The sequence below is a fragment of the Xyrauchen texanus genome, chromosome 2 (assembly GCF_025860055.1).
Source record: "Xyrauchen texanus isolate HMW12.3.18 chromosome 2, RBS_HiC_50CHRs, whole genome shotgun sequence".
NCBI classification, from domain to species: domain Eukaryota; kingdom Metazoa; phylum Chordata; class Actinopteri; order Cypriniformes; family Catostomidae; genus Xyrauchen; species Xyrauchen texanus.
This window is the reverse complement of record NC_068277.1, coordinates 48,987,749-49,009,238: the sequence shown is the minus strand read 5'-3', so window position 1 is coordinate 49,009,238 and position 21,490 is coordinate 48,987,749. Positions and strand designations below refer to the sequence as shown.

The following is a 21,490-nucleotide window of genomic DNA, read 5'->3' as shown; positions in this document are numbered from 1 at the left end:
ATAATTGAAATGGATAGTTTCAACGAACGGAACTGATTCATGGAAAGAATTGTATGTACCAACTCTACAGCCAATTTTACAACTGAAGTTTTAAACAGATACGCTATTAAACATCTCTGTCTCAACTAGGGGTGGATAAAAATATTGATTTTCCGATGCATCACAATATTCATTTGAACGATCTCGATATTGATTCTTAAATCCCAAGATCGATCTTTTACTCTACTATGTGCAACCCTTCACTACAATGGGAGGAAATCGTTTGCATTAGTGACCAAATTTTACACTATGCAACTAAAATGTTTATATTTTGCAACCGGCTGGTAAATGTTTAACCAGTAATTGTGTAGTAGAGGTGGAGTTTTCAGCAGCGAGATCCTTTCACGGGGTGCTGAGAGTAAAAGTTCCGTCTAATGTGTGTCCAAAGACAAGATCCACACAATCCATTTGTCATTGAATAATTTCTCATTTAATAACCTTTCAGTCCTCTACAATCAGTTGTTGATCAAAAACAACAACAAAAACTGTGCCATAAACATTTAATTCAAATCTTGCATGGCACAGTTAAGATAAAGCAATTAGAGTCTCTCTCATTAACATGCACACGTATCCAGACGCTTTTTACAGAAATGCCGGTTTTGTTAGAGACAGTAACGGTTTTAGCACGTGCTAAACAAATCATTGTAAATACTTGTAAAAAGTAAAAAATTATGCAAATAAACAATAATCATGTAACAAAAAATTCTGTATGATATATAATATATTATTTATTCATTGAATACATGGATTTGTTCATTTAAAAAAATGCCAAAATTAGATAAACAATTATGAAATCTAAAAAATTGAATTAGTACAATTTATATTTTCGTAATTGTAACTAGATAGAAGGTCCCCTGTATAATTAACACCATTAGCTGGGAGAATTTATTTCATATGTAAGCAAAAGGGACATTATAACTGAAATATACCCATATGAATCTATATTGAATCAAAATCAGACACAAATCAGAAAAGCTGTATCCGATAATCAGCCCTAGTCTTAACACTCATATTAGTAAGACAAGAAATGCTCACCAAACTAGTCTAAAAAGGCAAACGACAAAAATACTGTGACTATTCAATATCATCGCCAAGCCCCGTTTGTTATTATGCATTAATTGAGGACATCAGACTGAAGATTGTGTACAGCGCTGGACGGTTTTAGCCGTCATAGTGTGAGTGCCACGTGCAGACAGGGAGGCAAGGAGGATGCTGGGTAAGAGGATTGGAACAGGATGCCGGCACGTGTGCTGCACACTGACTGACCTCTGACCCCTGGGCCAACCCTGACACAGACCCTACTCTCATGGGCTTTGTTCATGCATAAATCCTTGCACACGCACACGGGCGTACACACAGACGCATGCTCAAATACACACATTCACACTTAGCTATTCTTGGGGTGTAAATGCACCATACGCCAAGATGACGCAACAAAGTGAAATATCTTTCTATTCATGTACAACCCTGTTTACAAAAAAATTTAATGCACAGCAGAGCCAACAGATATGCATTACATTTCTGCCTTTTGTTCAATATTCACATCTAATATGCAGCACTTTACAATATTCAGCTTTAACAAATCCATTTCAAACGCCACTGAACAGAGTGTGACCTTTAAAATGCATCTCTATTATTCAAAACAAGCAGCGGTTACTCTAATTAAAATGTTATGTCAAATAAACAGTCATTACCAGCCATCTGCCTAACACTAAAAACTGTAACAAGTCCATTATCTTGCACAATAGCTGACCCCAGGTAACCCCAAGCTGCTCTCAACATGTTGCACTTCACTTCCAGAGCGGATGGAACCAGGTCAAAGCATGCGGCCCCCACAGGCATGAAAGGAGCATTCAATAATGTTTTTTAAAACCAAATCTGAAATATTTCTTATATTTATGTCATATGCAAACAAGAACAAAATGCTGCTCCAATGTTAATCTGTTATCTGTTGTTGGTGCATTATCGGATCTGTGTTTGTTTAATTCATATGAAATTGCAGTTTATTTGTGGTAGGGTAAAAAAATAATATGGGTGTGTCTGATAAAAAAAGAGAGATTTGTGAATGTTTCAGCAACCAAAAACAGTTTGACAAGGTAAAAAAAAAAACAAGCAACCGCTTCAAATTTCTATTTCCTTCAAGAGACTGCAGACCACCGGGATTTGTCTTGAGATAATCCACTTACATTACCACGGCTCTGTTTTTAAACAGCACACGCAGAAAAAAAAAAGGGTCACATAAACCCACGAGTAGCTCATGAGCCAGGGTTCCCTCGGAAATGCAATTCGAGTGATGGTAATGCTTAATTGTATTACATTCGCATTGGAGCTCTGTCTTTTTCATTGGTGAGTAATAACCTTTCAGAATGGGTAATTCCATGTAAATCCCAGATATTACTGCCAAAATTGAATTTGATCAAACTCTGTCTCCTCGTCCAATCCCAGCAAGATAGCACAGGCAATTTAGCAGCACAATCAGATTGTCTAATTCCCTGACACATCATTGTTCCAGATCATTTCCATATTTTGCTACTTATAGGCATAATTAGTGCTGCATCAACAGGACAGAGGAAAACCAAACATCCTCCCCAACCTCGAGCGCGTGCGCACACACACACACACAGATCAATTGGCAGAGAGAGAAAATGTTGTTTTGGTGGGCTTCGTACAGCAGCACCCATCTGTAAACCTGCCACCTTAAATGGCAACCATGTCACCCAGGTCTCCAGGGTGATGCTACAAAGAGCCACTGCCCATAAAGCTGTCATGAACATGCACATCACAATAGCCGCTGACACAGAAGCCTTAGATCTACCATCATCCATCAATCACATTCAAGGATAAATACCCAATTGTGACTCTAATCAAGCCACTTTGGATGATAAAAATATCTAACAAAATACTGTTGACCATTTCCTAATCACCATCTCTCCAAAATGAATGCATTTAAAATAACACAAAATATTAAACTGTATTTAGAAAAGGTAGCCCTTTAATAAAACTTCACAATCACAATCACTTCACAATGACATTATTCGCAACCTTAACATGTTCCCGAAATACACAAAAGAAATAAACGTGTGCAGTTTTCAGAATCTGCAATGCACATCATCTTGATGCTGAATAATGTGCATTATGTTTTGTGTCTGTGGAGTCAGCAAACAACCAGTATAAAAAGAGGGGCAATACAAGCACAAACTGATATAGATGGAAAATTAATTCAAACATTTTTGTAAGCAAAAGAGGATGTGGAGCCAGTTCAGTAGAGTTTCAAACACCTCTTCAGAAAGAGGAAAGAGATTTGAAAGAGCCCGTGACTTAGGGGGTTAGTGTGTGTAAAATGATCTTTGGCCCATCTGTTTGTTTCACTACCACTACCTCCCTGTTACCCCTCCTCTCTCTGTCTCCTAACTCTCCTCTTCAAAAAGGCAGTGTGCCACTGGAAGTAGCCGGTGGCTTTTCTGATAGTTAGAAGACAGTCTTTTGTGATGGAAAACTGTACTGATGGCGTGACTTCCACCCTGGGGGAGGGTCAACTCCTGAAGACTGTCACACCACAGGAAGATCCAGAAACTGGGGACAAAAGTACATATAAATAATATACTCATATACTGTATATGTAAAAGGGGTTGTCACAATACCAAAATGTCATTATTAATACCAGCGAAAATATTTATGATTTTCATCCCCAATTTAGATACCACAGCAAAATCTGGTATCATGCTAATGAACACGCTTTCTATTTAAAAGGCTAAATATCCATATAAATATTAACTAATTAAATTAAAACAATGGCATTTTGCCTTTGAGAATTTCTTACTATACAATGAATAAAGAATAAAGAACAGAGACATTAAATTAAGAGAGTGGTTTTCACTTCTTCCTGTTAATATTGTTATTTGCTTCATTTGAATGGCATTATAGACAGCGGCATGTTTATTAGGCTGCATTAAAACTTTAAGGACTGCATAGTTTCGATATTTTGATGCAATTGTGGCCACAAGGCGCTAACGCTCTTCATAGAGCATGTAAGCAAATGTGAATTTTCAGAGCAGCCATCTGTAAATCATACAGCCCTCGGATATGAAGCCAGATCTTTGTTAGTTTTAGTATAGACTTTGTACCTAAGTACCAGTACTTTTGGCATCTCCCTATAATACATATATAGAGTATAACCGATCAGCCACAACATTAAAACTACCTGCCTAATATTGTGTAGGTCCCCCTCATGTGCCCAAACAGCACCAACCTGCATCTCAGTATAGCATTCAGAGATCATATTCTTCTCACCACAATTGTACAGAGTGGTTATCTGAGTTACAGTAGACTTTGTCAGTTCGAACCAGTCTGGCCATTCTCTGTAGACCTCTCTCATCAACAAGACATTTCCAAACAAAACTGCCGCTCACTGGATGTTTTTGTTTTTGGCACCATCTCTGAGTAAACTCTAGAGACTGTTGTGTTTGAAAATCCCAGGAGATCAGCAGTTACAGAAATACTCATACCAGCCCGTTTGGCACCAACAATCATCCATGCAATTATCTAACCAGCCAATCGTGTGGCAGAAGTGCAGTGCATAAAATCATGCAGATATGGGTCAGGAGCTTCAGTTAATCTGCACATAAACCATCAGAATGGGGTAAAAATGTGATCTCAGTAATTTCGACAGTGGCATTATTGTTGGTGTCAGATGGGCTGGTTTGAGTATGTCCTGGGATTTTCACACACAACAGTCTCTAGAGTTTACTCAGAATGGTGCCAAAAACAAAAAACATCCAGTGAGCGGCAGTTCTGTGGAAGGAAACGCCTTGTTGATGAGAGAGGTCTACAGAGAATGCCAGACTGGTTCAAACTGACAAAGTCTACAGTATCTCAGATAACCACTCTGTATAATTGTGGTGAGAAGAACATCATCGCGTGTTGGTGAAAAAAATATTAGGCAGGTGGTTTTAATGTTGTGGCTGATCAGTGTATATATGAACTCACTGAGTACTAAAATGCCCGACGTGGTCTTCTGCTGTTGCAGCCCATCCACCTCAATGTTCGACATGTTGTGCATTCTGAGATGCTATTCTACTCTACAATTTAAGAAACCTAGGAATCCTTGGAATATGTCTCCAGAGTCCAATTCTTTTCCTAAACCCAAACCCAAATCACTGTTTGATGAAGAGGATGACCCAGACAAGGGACCGTTTACACCTGCAGTAAAGGGTAATTGTTACATTTCCTGCATTTAAACACTACAAGTAACTTGATTTCAAAATGTGATTGTTTAACACTAAAAAACATAGACTCGCTGAGTACTTTATTAGGAACACTATGGTTCACTTAAGTGCCTGACGTGTTCTTCTGCTGTTGTAGTCCATCCACCTCAAGTTTTGTGCATTCTGAGATGTTATTCTGTTATACAACTATACAGAGTGGTTATTTGAGTTACCGTAGCCTTTCTGTTATGTTTTTGGCAGTAAACTCTGGAGACTGTTGTGCAAGAAAATTCCAGGAAATCAGCAGTTACAGAAATACTCAAATCAGCCTGCCGGGCACCAACAATCATGCCACAGTCGAAAACAATGAGATCACATTTTTTCCCCATTCTGATGGTGAACATTACCTGAAGCTCCTGACCCATATCTGCTAATTTTATGCATTGTACTGCTACCACACGATTGGCAGATTAGATAATTGCATGAATAATTAGATGTACAGGTGTACCTAATAAAGTCCTCAGTGAGTGTATACATAAAATAGGGGTGTGAATCTTTGGTTTGAAGGCAAATCGATTGGATTCCCAGTTAAAAGGTTTTTGATTTCGTTCAAAAGTGATGGAATCAGTACATAAAATGCTTTATATCAAAGATGAACGAGAAACAAGGCGTGCTCTTTGCCATTGTGGCTGTATATCTGCGGCAAAAACGCAAACGCTGGTCTGTCTGGGTCCACAAAACCATTCAATCTCTGAGTCAGCACGTATCAGCTGGATGACATGACCCAGTATGATGAGCTGCTGCAGAGGGTGGGTCCCCTGATTTTTCCATTAATGAAGGCGCTGAGAGTACGAGCTTCTCTCGTATTGGCTGTTGCTCCCGTAAGTTGATCTTCATTTGAATAAAGTTAAACTTGTCTCAACATTGTCGTGTCATTGTACACGCCCACATCTGGTCGCCAACGATCGCGACAGTTAGTGTCGCCTGAAGTCGCTGTGCTCTCACTGAAAATGAATGGGATGGTGTCGCTGTTCCGCGCAACGTCGCTGGCATTGTGTACGCAGCTTTAGGGAGACTGACTGGAGTCACTCAGCACGCCATGGATTCGAACTTGCGATTTTATTCATTCACATGACTTTTCCAGGCCTGGTGATCACAATTTAAAAATTCACTGATATTTCCAGGTTTTCAATGACTGTAGGGACCCTGAATCAGTGAACTGATCCAAATATTACAACATTAAAGTAACATCATCTGACTACATTCGACTTCAAAGAAAAGCAACCAACTAGTTCACTTCAACTTTTTTTTTTTTTTTTTTTTTTTGCACACCAAGTTGGGTTTTTTTGCACACCCAACTAAATAATGATACCAGTAAAATGGCACAATTTTATCTTATATAAAATAATGGGTAAGTTTCTCTACAATAAAAGCAATTTATTTCAGCAGTATAAAATGTTTTGAGCACGTTCGACTTGAGACAAGAGCGCTATTGCGAGCCTCATTTGCTCATGTGATAGCAAGTGACTTTCCAGAGGAGAGATCAGAGAATAAGTGCTCAAAAGCCTCTGAAAGCTGCTCAGAAAAAGTTTCAATGAGAGTTACGGACGGAATGGGGAATAGGTGCGATCCTGTGAAGGACGATGGAAGAGTGCAGCTAGAGGTGTGCTAGAGAATAATGCCACACATGTCTTCATTAAATCTCACATGTAAATAAAATAATATTTATATTTTCTAAAATATTGTATCCTATTTTGCTGAATCACGATTCATTCAGTTTTTAGATGTTTAAATAGAGTATTAATCAATACTAATGATCCTTGATTTAAAAAAATTGTAATATTTCAAGACCGTTGCATATGAATCGGCTGGATTAGTAAACGATGCATCGAGAGAACGGGTGAATTGTTACACTACATATACATACACTCACTGAACACTGTATTAGGAACACCTGTACACTTTCTTATTCATACGATTATCTAATCAGCCAATTGTGTGGCAGCATGAATACAATCATGCAGATACAGGTCAGGAGATTAATTTAACGTTCACATCAACCAGGCTGGTTCTTGCTGACAGAAAGGCTATGGTAACTAAGATAATCACACTGTAGCAAACAGATTAGCATCTCAGAATGACCGACACATCAAACCTTGAAGCGGCTGGGCTACAACAGCGGAAGACCACGTAAGGCACTTTATTAGGACCATAGAGTTCCTAATGAAGTGCTCAGTGAGAGTAATATAGTAATACAGTATATACAGTATATATAAATATGGTTTCCCCCACCCATCTCTGGAACTTCCTGTGGCAAGTGACTTCAGAAAGAACACATTGCTAAGTGTGAAAGAGAGAGAAAGGGGTCACAATAACCTTGGATACTCACCCATTATGCTGGAGCTCATGAAAGGTGTTGGGGACAATCCTTCATGGGACACTAATCGACTGTCACTCAAGTGATCAGCATAATGAGTGCTGTCTCCAAACCCCTGGGGAAGAGAGATCACAGCATTAAACACATTATTAGCCGGACCTGCTAATTGAGTGCTATGACACTCCTCTAATTACTGGAGGGGAGGGGGAGGGGAGTGGGGAGCACGATTGGTCAACAGTCCACCGAAACGATAAATATTTCTCCACTCTCCTCATTAAAAAACACTTTCTTTAAAGTCTTCGATGAGTTTCATTAAAAGGACAAACAGTGCCCCAAAGAGAAGATGTTGCTTCTGCTGCGATTGTAATAAAGTTAATGGGGCACAAACAAAAAACAAGCACTTTTCATTCATCAATTCATGTTACATTACAATTGTGTTTCATCGTGATTATATCAATTTGTTTTATGTTAACACACTGATGTTCTAGGTGTCTGAACGCAATTCAGACATATGGAAATGACAGAGATAAAGGAATAGTTCACCCAAAAATTGTAATTCCCACATCACATATTAACCCTGACGCTGTTCCAAACCTCCTGAATTTCTTTAACAAATTAACACATAAGGAGATGTAAGATAGAATATTAGCCTCTGTTACGGTTACTTTCATTGTATGGAAAACAAGACGCAATGAAAGTAAAATAGTGACTGAGGCTAAAAATTCTGCCTAACATCTCCTTTTGTTTGAACGAAAGTCATACAGGTGTGAAACAATATGAGGATTAGTACATGAGGACAGAATTTTCATAACTTGGGTGAACTATTCCTTTACAGTCAGTGTACTGTGTATCATAAAGATCAGAGTCACAACTAAAGCAAAATCTTTCCAGATGGTGCAAGACATTTCTAGCACAAGTTTCATTGCAGTTGCTAGGCAACATTTTGGTTTTGTGTGGCATTCCTAGTATTTGTTTTTCTTTAGTGACACCATTTCTATGTTGTATATTTTTAAAAATGCTAGACTGGCAGAGACTTGTGTGCATGCAATGGGGTAGGATGCAACATAAATCTGATGAAGCATCATGTTTACTAGGACTTGTGGTGATCATGTCTTTATGCCAAAAGCCTGCCTGCACTAAAAAATGTATAATATACAAGTCAGGTTCTCTCCTCAGCAGCTGAGTACTGCCCTTTCAGGGCCGTTATCAGCTTTGGGGGACTTAGGTTTAAATATCGGTCACAGTATGGGCCTTTAAAACTCAGAGTCCCCCGCAATAAAAGATACTCTTTGGCTGTGTTAATCCTGGAGCTGGTGAAAATCCGCCTGGCGCTACAGTCAAATGTGTCCCTAAAAACATATTAACTCTCTCGGGGGGCCTACAGCTGCCGGTGTCTATAACTACGGGCTTTTCCTTCCCTGCTTTAAACATATAACAAAAAAAAAAAGAAAAGAAAAAATTATAATATTACTATCTGTCATGTTTTCCAAATAGCCGGTGATTGAGTAATTTCAAAGCCAGTGGAGTGCTCTGGCAGGCAGAATCGATGCTGAGAGGTTCCCTATCGTGTGCCTGCCGTTTGTGTTTATAACGCTATGAACTGCATGACTAACAGCTTCACCCCTGAAGAGATGACAGTGGGAGGGGTGGCAGGCAAAAACAAGCCCCCGAACTGCAATGTCCTCCCCAACAATTTGTGTAACAATTAAACCCTAGTCATGCAGCAAATCTGCTCTAAGGATGTGCAAAACTCCATATTTTCCAAAACCAACTAGTCGATGGGTTGTTTAAATGCCTAGTCGACTAATCTGTTTAAAGAAAGCCATGTATAATTCATCTGGTTTCCAGTTCATCTCACACTGATTGGACCCATTTCTTAGGGGACATTTACATAAGACTTGTTCTTGAATTCAAAAATAGCTAGATGGAGCACAATGGAATGGAAACGAACGCAGCGGTTGAGATGCATTTTTAAACCTGGACTGCTTTTAAGTAGGGATGGGAATCATAAGAATATAACGATTTCAGTTACAATTCAGATTCTTCTTAATGATTCCGGTTCCTTAACGGGCCCATAAACGATTCTTTCAGTACATTTGAGATAAAAATACTTGCCAGTAATAAAATGAAATTAATACTGCCCATAACAGCCTGTTACAAAATGATGAGATAATTTCATATTTTAAAAGAACAATTCTTGTAAAAGGCGTTTACACCGTGACAATTCTTGGTTCATTACAAGTCGCATCTGATGAAATTAAAGACGCTTTATTCACAAAAAACATACGGTTGATAAGTGTATTTCATTTAGGATGTAGCACTGTATATTTTGCTGTGTAGATTCAAAAGAACGGATTCATAAATATTAGGGATGCACAGATGCATCGGCTGCCGATATTTATCGCCAATTATTGAACATTAAATCAATCTGCATATCAGTAACACGCATAAACTCTGATATGAAAACAGATGGTTTATTTATAATTAATTAGTAACACACTTTGTAAAAACACTGAATTCAAATGCAAAATCCAGAAATAATAATTAGACACAATATATACATATTAATAGAATATTTAAATTACAATCTCGTTCTCACATTAATGTGAAAGTGGCACTTATCAAAAGGCTACATGATTAGGGAAACCATTAAAAATGCTTTAATACCAGCCGACTTAGACTTATATATATATATATATATATATATATACACACACACACACACACACACACACACACACACACACACACACACACACATGTAGTAGGAAATAGATATTTTGGAAATTATTTATTGTTAGAAAAGAAAAAAAAAAAGCTTTTGTACCTCTTTATTAAAAAATTGACAAAATATCAACCAATGGTGAGTAGTTCTTTTACTTGAATTGGTGCTATTTTAGTGCACTTCTATTTTTATACTGTGGAAAACTTTGTTTGAAAAATGTTAATAACACATTATTGTGTTATTGAAGGAACTAAATGCATTTTGAAATAAAAACGTACATAAAGTGTCAAATTATAGCACTTTCAAATTATGCGATTAATAACGATTAAGTATGAAAAATCATGCAATTAATCATGATTAAACATTTTTAAATGTTTATGGGCCTGTCTAGATTTGATAAAAAATTACTTTCATGGGGGGCCTGGGTAGCTCAGCAAGTAAAGATGCTGACTACCACACCTGGAGTCGCAAGTTCGAATCCCAGGGTGTGCCGAGTGACTCGTCACACTTCCTAAGCAATCAATTGGCCCGGTTGATAGGGTTGGTAGATTCAAATTGAGTTAACCTCTTGAGGTCGCTATAATGTGGTTCGCTCTTGGTGGGGCGTGTGGCGAGTTGTGTGTGGATGCAGAGGAGAAAAGAGCGAAGCCTCCGCACTTGCTAGTTCGCCACGGTAATGCACTCAACAAGCAACGCGATGAGATGTGCGGATTCACCATCTCAGATGCGGAGGCAACTGAGATTCATTCTCCTCCACCCGGATTGAGCAAGTCACTACGCCAACATGAGTACCTCAAGCACATTGGGAATTTGGCATGCCAAACTAGAGAAAAGGGGAGAAATAATACAAATAAAAATAAATAAAGAAGACTTTTCCAAATAGTGATGGTGGGTTTTATTACATCAGTAATAATAATACATTTTATTTATTTATTTATAGGCACATTTCACGACACTCAAGGTCACCTTACAAACAGAACACAAAAAAGTAATCCTTGAAATCATTAACGATAACAACATTAACCAAACAATACTGACAGTACTGACATTAATGTCCTGACTATACTTTGTGATCACTTGAATGCCATTTTTGGTGAATTAAATTCCAAATTTCCTTCCGAAACAGCAAAATCTGTACATTATTCCAAACTTTTGGCCGCCAGTGTGTGTGTGTGTGTGTGTGTGTGTGTGTGTGTGTGTGTGTGTGTGTGTGTGTGTGTATATATATATATATATATATATATATATATATATATATATACACACACACACACTATATTCTAATCAACTTAAACTAGTCGATCCCACTTAGTGTTGACTAGTCGACCATCATGACCCATCCCTAATCAGTTCATTCATAATTTGCTTCTTGGCATTTCCACTGGCATCTGCCAGAGTGTTCCAAAGGACAGTGAATGGGAAGATGAGCAGCTGAGAAGAAGATAAGGAATAATGGTGAGGGTCGTCAGAACCTCTGCTCCACCAAGGCCATTAGCTCATCAATCACAGCTGGCTCGTGATCTCTTAATGCATGGCTTGTTGTGCATGTTCTCACTGTCACCAGTGAATGAGAGGCCCTGGTTAGCCTGGTCTAAATAATCATCATAGCACTGTTTAAGCATGCAGGCCAACTCTCTTAAAGACAACCCGGTTCAGGAAGTCATCTCTCAGATACTCCTACACTTCCTAGGTAAACGGCCAGTCCCATTTCAAGGTGTTGGAAATGGGTGATAGTGGTGTGATGGACAGGAGCGAGGCATTGTGGGACTGCAGCGTGTGCGGCAGAGATGCAGCTTGGGAGCTGGGCTGTCAGACGGGAGGCCTGAAGCCACGGCTGCCCAGGATGTGACGCCTGGCTATGGGCCAAGGTCAGCTAGCTGGGGCTCCATTCTGTTCATAGTCCACTAATCACACGCGTGCAGAGAGGACAGAAGGTGGGAGGGAGAGCAAGTGTGAGAGAAAGAGACTATTGTGAAAAAGAGCCTGCTTAAAATGGTTCACAGTTTCTGTTTGAGAGAACAAGGGAAACATTAGTCGATATGATTTTCTTTCAATATGATAGTCCATGTTCTCTTGTGTGGTAACAAAGTCGTACACTCTATTTAGATATCTGATAGGAGATCTGAGTACATCAGCCTGTGAAAAAGTAATGTGACAGATGAGGGAGCTAATTAAATCTTTAGAATGCACTTCACAGTGTACAAGATCGCTTGTGGCTCTTTATGGGCAAACCACAAAAGGCTTGCCTAGTTTCTCATGATGGCATATATTATTTTGAAAAAACAAATTGGGAATTATTATTAAAAAAAAATAAAAAAACTTTAGTCCTTTATTATAGGGATAATTCCCCCAAAATTGAAATTCTCTCATTTACTCACCTTCATGCAATCCCAGATGTGTATGACTTACTTTCTTCTGCAGAACACAAAGATTTTAAATAGAATATCTCAGCTCTCAAGGTTAATACAATCCAAGTGGATGGTGACCAGAACTTTAAAGCTCCAAAAATCAAATACTTGCATCATAAAAGTAATCCATATGACTCCAGTGGTTAAATCCATGTCTTCAGAAGCGATATAATAGGTGCGGGTAAGAAGCAGATCAATATTTACAGTCAGAAGTTTACATACATTTAAACTCAGTTTTTCACAATTCCTGACATGTACTGTAATCATAGAAAACATACCCTGTCTTAGGTCAGTTAGGATCACTACTTTATTTTAAGAATGTGAAATGTCAGAATAATGGTAGAGAGAATTATTTCTTTCAGCTTTTATTTATTTCATCATATTCCCAGTGGGTCAGAAGTTTACATACACTGTGTTAGTATTTGGTAGCATTGCCTTTAACTTCCTGGCTGATGTCTTGAGATGTTGCTTCAATATATCCACATAATTTTCCTTCCTCATGTTGCCATCTATTTTGTGATGTGCACCAGTCCCTCCTGCAGCAAAGCACCCCCACAACATGATGCTGACACCCCCATGAATCACGGTTGGGATGGTGTTCTTCGGCTGGCAAGCCTCACCCTTTTTCCTCCAAACATAACAATGGTCATTATGGCCAAACAGTTCCATTTTTGTTTCATTAGACCAGATGACATTTCTCCAAAAAGTAAGATCTTTGACCCCATGTGCACTTGCAAACTGTATTCTGGCTTTTTTATGGCGGTTTTGGAGCAGTGGCTTCTTCCTTGCTGAGCAGCCTTTCAGGTTATGTTGATATAAGACTCATTTTACTGTGGATATAGATACTTGTCTACCTGCTTCCTCCAGCATTTTGACAAGGTCCTTTGCTGTTGTTCTGGATTGATTTGCACTTTTCACACCAAACTACGTTCATCTTTAGGAGACAGAATGCATCTCCTTCCTGAGTGGTATGATGGCTGTGTGGTCTCATGGTGTTTATACTTGCGTACTATTGTTTGTACAGATGAACGTGGTACCTTCAGACATTTGGAAATTGCTCCCAAGGATGAACCAGCCTTTTTTCTGAAGTCTTGGCTGATTTCTTTTGATTTTCCCATGATGTCAAGCAAAGAGTTTGAAGGTAGGTCTTAAAATACATCCACAGGTACACCTCTAATTCAGTACACCTCCTATCAGAAGCTAATTGGCTAATTGTCTAAAGGCTTGGCATCATTTTCTGGAATTTTCCAAAAGTGAACTTTGTGTATGTAAAATTCAGACCCACTGGAATTGTGATATAGTCAATTAAAAGATATCCAATCTGTCTGTAAACAATTGTTGGAAAAATTACTCGTGTCATGCACAAAGTAGATGTCCTAAACGACTTGCCAAAACTATAGTTTGCTCATATTAAATCTGTGGAGTGGTTAAAAATGTATTTTAATGACTACAACCTAAGTGTATGTAAACGTCTGACTTCAACGGCATGTCCTTTTTTACAATAAACTTCCACTTTCATATTCTGAAAGTGACAGTGGAGATTTCTAGTAAAAAAGGATTGCTCTTTTTCTCACCAAAAGTGATTGCATCACTTCAGAACACATATTAAATCACAGGACAAAGGACTTTTATGTGATTTTTGGAGCTTCAGAGTTTTGGTCACCATTAACTTGCATTGCATGGACCTACAGAGCTGAGATATTCTTCAAAAAATCTTTGTGTTCTGCAGAAGAAAGTCATACAAATCTGGGATGGCATAAAAGTGAGTAAATGATGTGAGAATTTTCATTTTGTTAGAACTATCCCTTTAATTAATAATTCATGCACCAGAGGGCTAATTTCACACAGCCAATTTGAGACTGAACAATAGTTTGGGAGTATGGCTCAAGTTTAGAGGCAATCTCTGCATCAGCCGGCCTAAACTGTGCCATGCAACATTGGACAGGAACTCATCCTCATAAAAAGGATAAACGTAATGGGCATTTGTGCAAATAAGTGGTGGGAATTTTTTTTCTGGAGCCACTGGCCTGGTATTTATATTCCAGGTCAAATCCAGAAAATGACAAACAGCAGCAAATCTTTCTTTGGAAATGCGAGTATACAAACACCCATTGTGCATTTGTGCACAATTTGAATCTTGTGCACAATTTTGAATCATGGTGCAAACAGCTGTCTGTTGATGCCCATCCCCAGCAATGTCACAACCACCACATTCCATGCACCCAGAGCAAAGATATCTCAAGCGTCTCCACCTTATAATTCAAATCAGGTCGGCAGCAGAGGCATTGCCGGTAGAAGTGCGGTGGGGAAGGGCATTGGAAATAAACAAGGCAATGTGGTATGAGAGCCTCTGACATTTGACTGATATCTGATGGATAGTGACAGGAGACTGACATGAAATGAGATTCATACAGGGCACCCTGAACACACCGCCGTGGAAAAGACAAACAAACAAATAGGAATCAAGAGTTCTTCACACTGTGCACTGGGATTGAGCGCAAAATAAATATCACAACCATGGCTGATTTATTCTTTTGGAATTGTCTTTATTTTGATGAGGTGGATTTCATTTGCATGCATGAAAATCTATCCAAGCTTATGGTATATCTGAAATGCAAGCCTGGAAAAACTTACACCATTTGTTGACAACATGCAAGCGTAATGCTACTGAAAACTAAAAAGATATTAAGAAAACCGAGGAGGAGGCATCATCATATATATATATATATATATATATATATATAAATCATATATAATTTATTTGTTTTCATATACATAATTTCACCCAATATAGTATGCAACATTTTTCATATTTCGCTTTTGATTCTTTTTAAAACATTTTAGCTTGAGTACAAATGTGCAAATTTCACATTCAATCAAATTATATGATCTCATAAAAATAGCATTTTTAATAGTTGTTGTCACTGTTTGAATTTCATACAAATTATTAACAAAATATTCACCAGGTTGAAACCTAATGAAAATAGAATTCAAATCTACATGCATTAATGTATGTTAGTTTGGTTTTATTGTGTTCACCTGATTACTCAACAGCTATACTGACACTGAAATTTTAGTTTTGGAGGATTGCACTAAAACTATTCTAATTTAAGAGATTTTTGAAGTAGGTGTTTGAAACCTACATAGAGAAAACACACTTTTGTATAAATGCTTTTATAAAGACTTTTGACTCAAAATCTTTGGCCTAGTCCACACAAATACGTTTTCGTTTGAAAACGCATCTTTTTCTCTCCGTTTTGGTACGAGACCGCGTTTTTGTCTGCGAAAACTGAGCTTTTTGAAAATGCACTCCAAAGTGGATAAATTTGAAAATGCCGTTTTCGCTGTATAGTGTGGACTGTGAAAACGGATGCTTTGGAAAACGATGGTGCATTTTTTGTCATGTGATCTTTCCAACCAAAACAATCAAGATGGCGGCCTAGGAGCGTTGTTGTGCCTGATACTCACTTTGATAGCGTTGTTAAAGGGGTCATATAATGCCATTTTTCTACAAGTTAATATGAATCTTTAGGGTCTAAATGAAAACTTTGTAATATACTTTTATTAAAAATTCTCATTAGTATTTTAAGAAAACACTAATTTTACCTGCTCAAAAACAGCTCTGTTTTCAGCACGCCGTTTCAGTGCATATGACTTTAAATGATAATGAGCTTTGGTCACCCCGCCCCTCCGTTATGGAAAACATGCCGTAATGTACCCTGAGTGTAAACATTAGCCACATTCATTGTGAAGCGTGCAAGCGATTTGCAAAGATTAATATAAAGGTTAATAAAATGTTACACTTACTTCTTCTGGAGGTGCAGAGGGAATATATATCTTTTTTCAGCAGCAGCTTCTTAGCAAAACCAGCTTTATACTGACCCTCGTTTATAAAGCAGTCTGGTGAAAAATGATTCGCGCAAACATGAACGCATTGACATTGCTCGTGGGGAATATTCCCATCGTAAACAAAACTCAGCCACTGCATCTTCAGCGGTTCAGATTTAGTAACATCAAAATGACTGCTGTGTTCGTTATTACACCGAAGAACAGAACACCACAATCGCTTAGGCGCCATTCTGCTCCAGTGTATCAACAATGATGACGGACTATGATTGACAGCTCGCTCACGAGCGAGGGCAGGTCTGTGTTGAAACACTGCTGTCAATCAACAATCCTGGGAGGGGCGTCCGACCGTGTGAAGTCACACGGTCGAACGGCTCGATTTGAGGCAGGGGAAAATATATAAGGAGATTAAAACAAAAACACTGGATGGATTTTTATCATAATAGGATGGTTGTGTACAGGCACAGCCAACACACATTTCAGTACAATCAACTTGAAAAAGTGCATGTACCATTATATGACCCCTTTAAAAAATAAATATCACTTTGTACAACCTTCACATTGCATTCCTTCAAAGGCAAAGGGAAGTTTACTCGGAATTGGTGTCCGGCGAGGGAACACAAGGATAATTGCGTTTCAGACTGTACGTGCAGCGGGGATTTTCCGCATGCGCAGTGACACGATTTAAGCATTTTCATATGTTTCAGTGTGGACGAGCAACTTTTGGAAAATGCTTGAAAACGTTAGTGTAGAGCGTTTTGAAATGAAAACGCTGTTTTCAAATGTTTCCGGATTAATGTAGACGTAGCTTTAGATACTGAGATTTAGCCCTTGTGACAACTAGCCACAGTTTTTCCTATAAATTAACACCTGCTAAATAAACAATACTAAATAAAGTCAAGTTGCCATCCTGACCATGTTTGAGAAAATGCATATGTAAATTGAGCATTGCTATACAGAGAAGCTTAGTTAGTTGGCGTTCTTCTATATGTTTATCAGAGGAATTTAATGCATCTATCAAATGTCAATACAGAGCTGAAGAGCAAATCAAATGCAAATGTTTACTTTGGAAGGATAACTCTGAACTGGACTAATGAAATTGTTAAAACACCATTTTCCATGGTGATAGGTGGTGTGCAGTGTTTATATAACGTGAGGGAGGCGAGACCGGTCTTACCCTGGAGGACTCGTAGGACGGGCTGGACTGGCCACCTGAGGCCCATGATGCTTGGCTTGTCCTCTCGTCCAAACCTGTCCAAAAACACAGATTAACAACTCCATCAAAAATACGCCCTACTCCATCAACCAAACACACATTTAACACGGACAGAGACATGGTGCACAATCAAATTATTTTCATTTACCAAATTAACCTTTACACGGAGTGTTCAATAAAGGCTTAGTAAACCCATCATTGCTTGGGTGTTATTTGTTAGTTTTTGTTTTGACAGATCAGATCAGATGGTTTAGAATTGTATGACCAATCTTTGCAGAAATCCTGCTTAATTGCTTATTCCTGCAACTGTAAATCTCTGAAGTGTATTTTTCCCTCAGATGTACTATATTTGTGAGGATTGGAAATGTTGAGCTCATGGTGAGCGGTCATGTCCACCACAGCTCTTCCTGGCACGAATAAAGAGAGAGTGCAATGGAGCTGCTAATCCGTAATACTTCCATTCAAAGGCTGCACTTTACAAGCATGTAACCCAGCCACAGCGCGTCATTTATTTTGCTTCACATAAATCACTTTCAAAAATGCATTGTTCCCTTTCCTGCACTGATGCACTCACATTCGTGTTGGTGCAGCCGGGGCGCTCGGAGTTGTCAGTGATATATTGCCGAAGCTCGTCAAAACAGCTGAGCGCTGAAACTTTGATAAACCTCATATTTTACGATGCCACTCACTTCCAAAAGACAGCCACAGAAAATACAGAAATACATAAATAAATCAAAACGTAAAGTTGACTTGATTCAACATCTGGTACGTGATGAACTAATACAATATCTGGCTTTGAAAATTACATTTGGTTGAGGCTGTTGGGGTAAAGATATGTGATTGCCGGCTTCTTCAGGCTGTTTGAGACAATATTGTGTTGCAGGTAACAACATTCCGCTTCTCAGTCTCATGTATGAGCCCCAAAATTGCAGAGAAAGAAAACATCAATATCTCTCCACACTATTGATAATCCATGTTTGCAATTTCAACAATTCTTTCATATCAGATTCCAGCCTGTTATAACATGCAACATGGAGCAAATGTTGGTAAACAATTTTGGAGACTCGAGATGGTCTTTACACAAATACTGGGCAGCGGTTTCATAATAATATCGGCAATATACAAACCTTCACTGCTGTATATGATCGTACTGCATGGCTGAGCATGATATAAACTCAAATGCAACATCAGCTAAGCAATTAGATTCATCTATCGGAGCCTGAAATTCATTTCTGAAAATGGGGAATTCCTGCCTAACATGGCGCATATGGAGGGATTTACACACTAAAGCATTTGAAATTACAAAACAATCTCAACTAAATCTCAAGGGGGCTACTTTTCTCAATTTGTACCTCGTTTTATTCAGATGGGATGAAGCCTACATTTTGGTCTTCAGTCACTTGTTTCCCAGCAAGACATCATGCAATCATGTGCTGACTTACATTTATGTTGCTGTTCTTGTGAGATACCTTTAACAAATTCTTTAACAAATGGGCAGTTCACCAAAAATGGAATGTTAGTAACAATTTACTGTCATTGTATCTTTTTTTCATTCTATGAAAGTGAATGGTGACTGAAACATTCTCCCAAACATCTCCTTTTCAGTTTCATGGAAGAAAGAAATCATACAGGTTTGCAACAACATGCTGGTGAGTACTGATGACAGAAAAAAAAAAGCCTTTTCAGAGTTCAAGTTCATTCTCACCAGTTAAATTAAGGCATTAGTATGCAGTAGTTTTCAGGGTTAAAATACTTTATTCTATCCCAGCTTAATATGCAGAGACAACTATAAGTAAGCCATTCAAAGGTTAATTTTCACGAAAACAGATAATACAGTATGTATATAAAAAAAAACACACTGTATATATTAATATATAGATGGAGCACCACAATGTCATGAGGCAAATCTAGATTGTACAAACATTGTGCTGTGACAACGTAGACATTGTTGATTATAAACAGCAGCGATAGCTTTATCGCATCGCTCGCTTACAGAGACGAGGTATAACGACATATACATGTTTATGAAGGGCATCTGTAACATCTTACGTTCAGTAAATATGCGCTTCCTCACAACACGCACTCACACTGAACTCAATATTCAATGAAATGCCAATAGCTGCACGAGAGAGAGAGAGAGAGAGAGAGAGAGAGAGTGAGTGAGTGAGTACAGAGCAAAGCAGAGTGTGTGGTACTGCAGTTCAGTCAATAATGTGGCCAATTTACACCTATAAAAGATTAGGACCATACTTTACAAAAATAGCATGTTTCTGCATAATGTTTGATAATATGACATGAAATATTACAGACTAAAATAAAACTATAAAGTACATAAAGTAAATGTCAAGGCTTATATAATAGCATAGGCATAAAACAAATAAATAAAAGCAAAAGAAGCATCAAACACTGCATTATGAGGCAGATTTGGGCCTGCAGAGGTGTAATTCTTGGAGCATGTGTTTAGTATTTGCAACATAGGATATGACCTCATAGGGAAGTTCCTCTCTGAGGACCAGTAAGGAATTTCATATATCCTAACAACACTAATCAATCAGTTTTATTCCTGCATGAATTATCAAACAATCATGTGGTATATAAATATCAAACAAACAAAATGATCCTACTCATATGAGATGTTTTGGGCATGAAATGCTAACTCTAACAGGTTTTCATGAAGAGAAGCGTGTGTGAGTGTGTGAAAGAGAAAGAGAGAGAAACAACTTCCTCCTTTCTGCAGTTTAGTTTGTTATGAGTCAGCTGCTGAATTTTACCATCTGCCAAATCACTGAGGACCGATGTCATGAGATGTTCCACGTCAAGGTCAGTGATTGAAAAAACTTGCCATTTCCCAAACGACTAATTTACAACTGCTCTTATACTTGAGCCAGTCTAGCAGCGCTGAGCTTTACCTACCAATTTAGTTTCTCTTAGCGGCCATTCATCACTTTTATACAAGTAGTCTGCCCCACAATCCATGTGTGAGAGGTTTATAAAACATGCAGCGTCCCACTTGCCTAGTGTGAAACATTACTGCTGCAAGAGCCGACAGTCCCATTCACAGCAGCTTACGCAACAAACACACTAATTTATTCACAATCCCAAGTTCTCTTGTATATCGCTTAACAGAGAAAAATGTCTTTGAGGGCCAACTGAACCTTTTTCTACAAAGGCCTTTGAACATGTAAAAAATGTGTACATGCTCAAATGTATTTACAATCTAGCCTCTGTGACATTGGTGCTTGTGAAACACCTCGACCAACCAATGTCTTTATTTTCTTTTAACTGATGCAGAACCCTTCAGTATACTGCTGGAAATACAGATATTTAGGTGGGCAAGTAATAGTAGCTTGTTTGCTGCTGGTCCAAGATGATCTAACAGGTCGAAACAAGGTCCACCAGCTGGTAGTCCAGCAGATCAACTATCAAAACCAGCTAATTACCAGCTTGGCATCAAAATAGCACAACAGTCTGTTTCCAGAAGTAAAAATCCTATTATTTTTTTCATATAAGATTTGATTTTCAATGATAACTTATAAACATATAAAGACAGACCTTCCATGAGCTCCGAGGTTGTTCATCGATGGTATATACTTTTGTTGAATCCATCCATCTTCATTATGTCAAATTTATTGTAAAAAAAAAATCATGTTTGACAATAGAATTCATGGTAAACGA

General features: G+C 38.3%; 1 protein-coding gene across 2 annotated transcripts in view; it reads right to left on the bottom strand.

Moving 5' to 3' along the window:
- LOC127656308 (transcription factor 12-like) overlaps window positions 1–21,490 on the bottom strand; it is a 149,227-nt gene that overhangs the window by 101,208 nt on the left and 26,529 nt on the right. For both annotated transcript variants that reach the window (XM_052144579.1, XM_052144584.1), the window contains exons 4-5: window positions 17,777–17,850; window positions 7,633–7,735 (exon numbers count right to left, since the gene is read on the bottom strand). In XM_052144579.1, coding sequence (XP_052000539.1) covers window positions 7,633–7,735; window positions 17,777–17,850 — 177 coding nt within the window. The remainder of the gene's footprint in view (window positions 1–7,632; window positions 7,736–17,776; window positions 17,851–21,490) is intronic.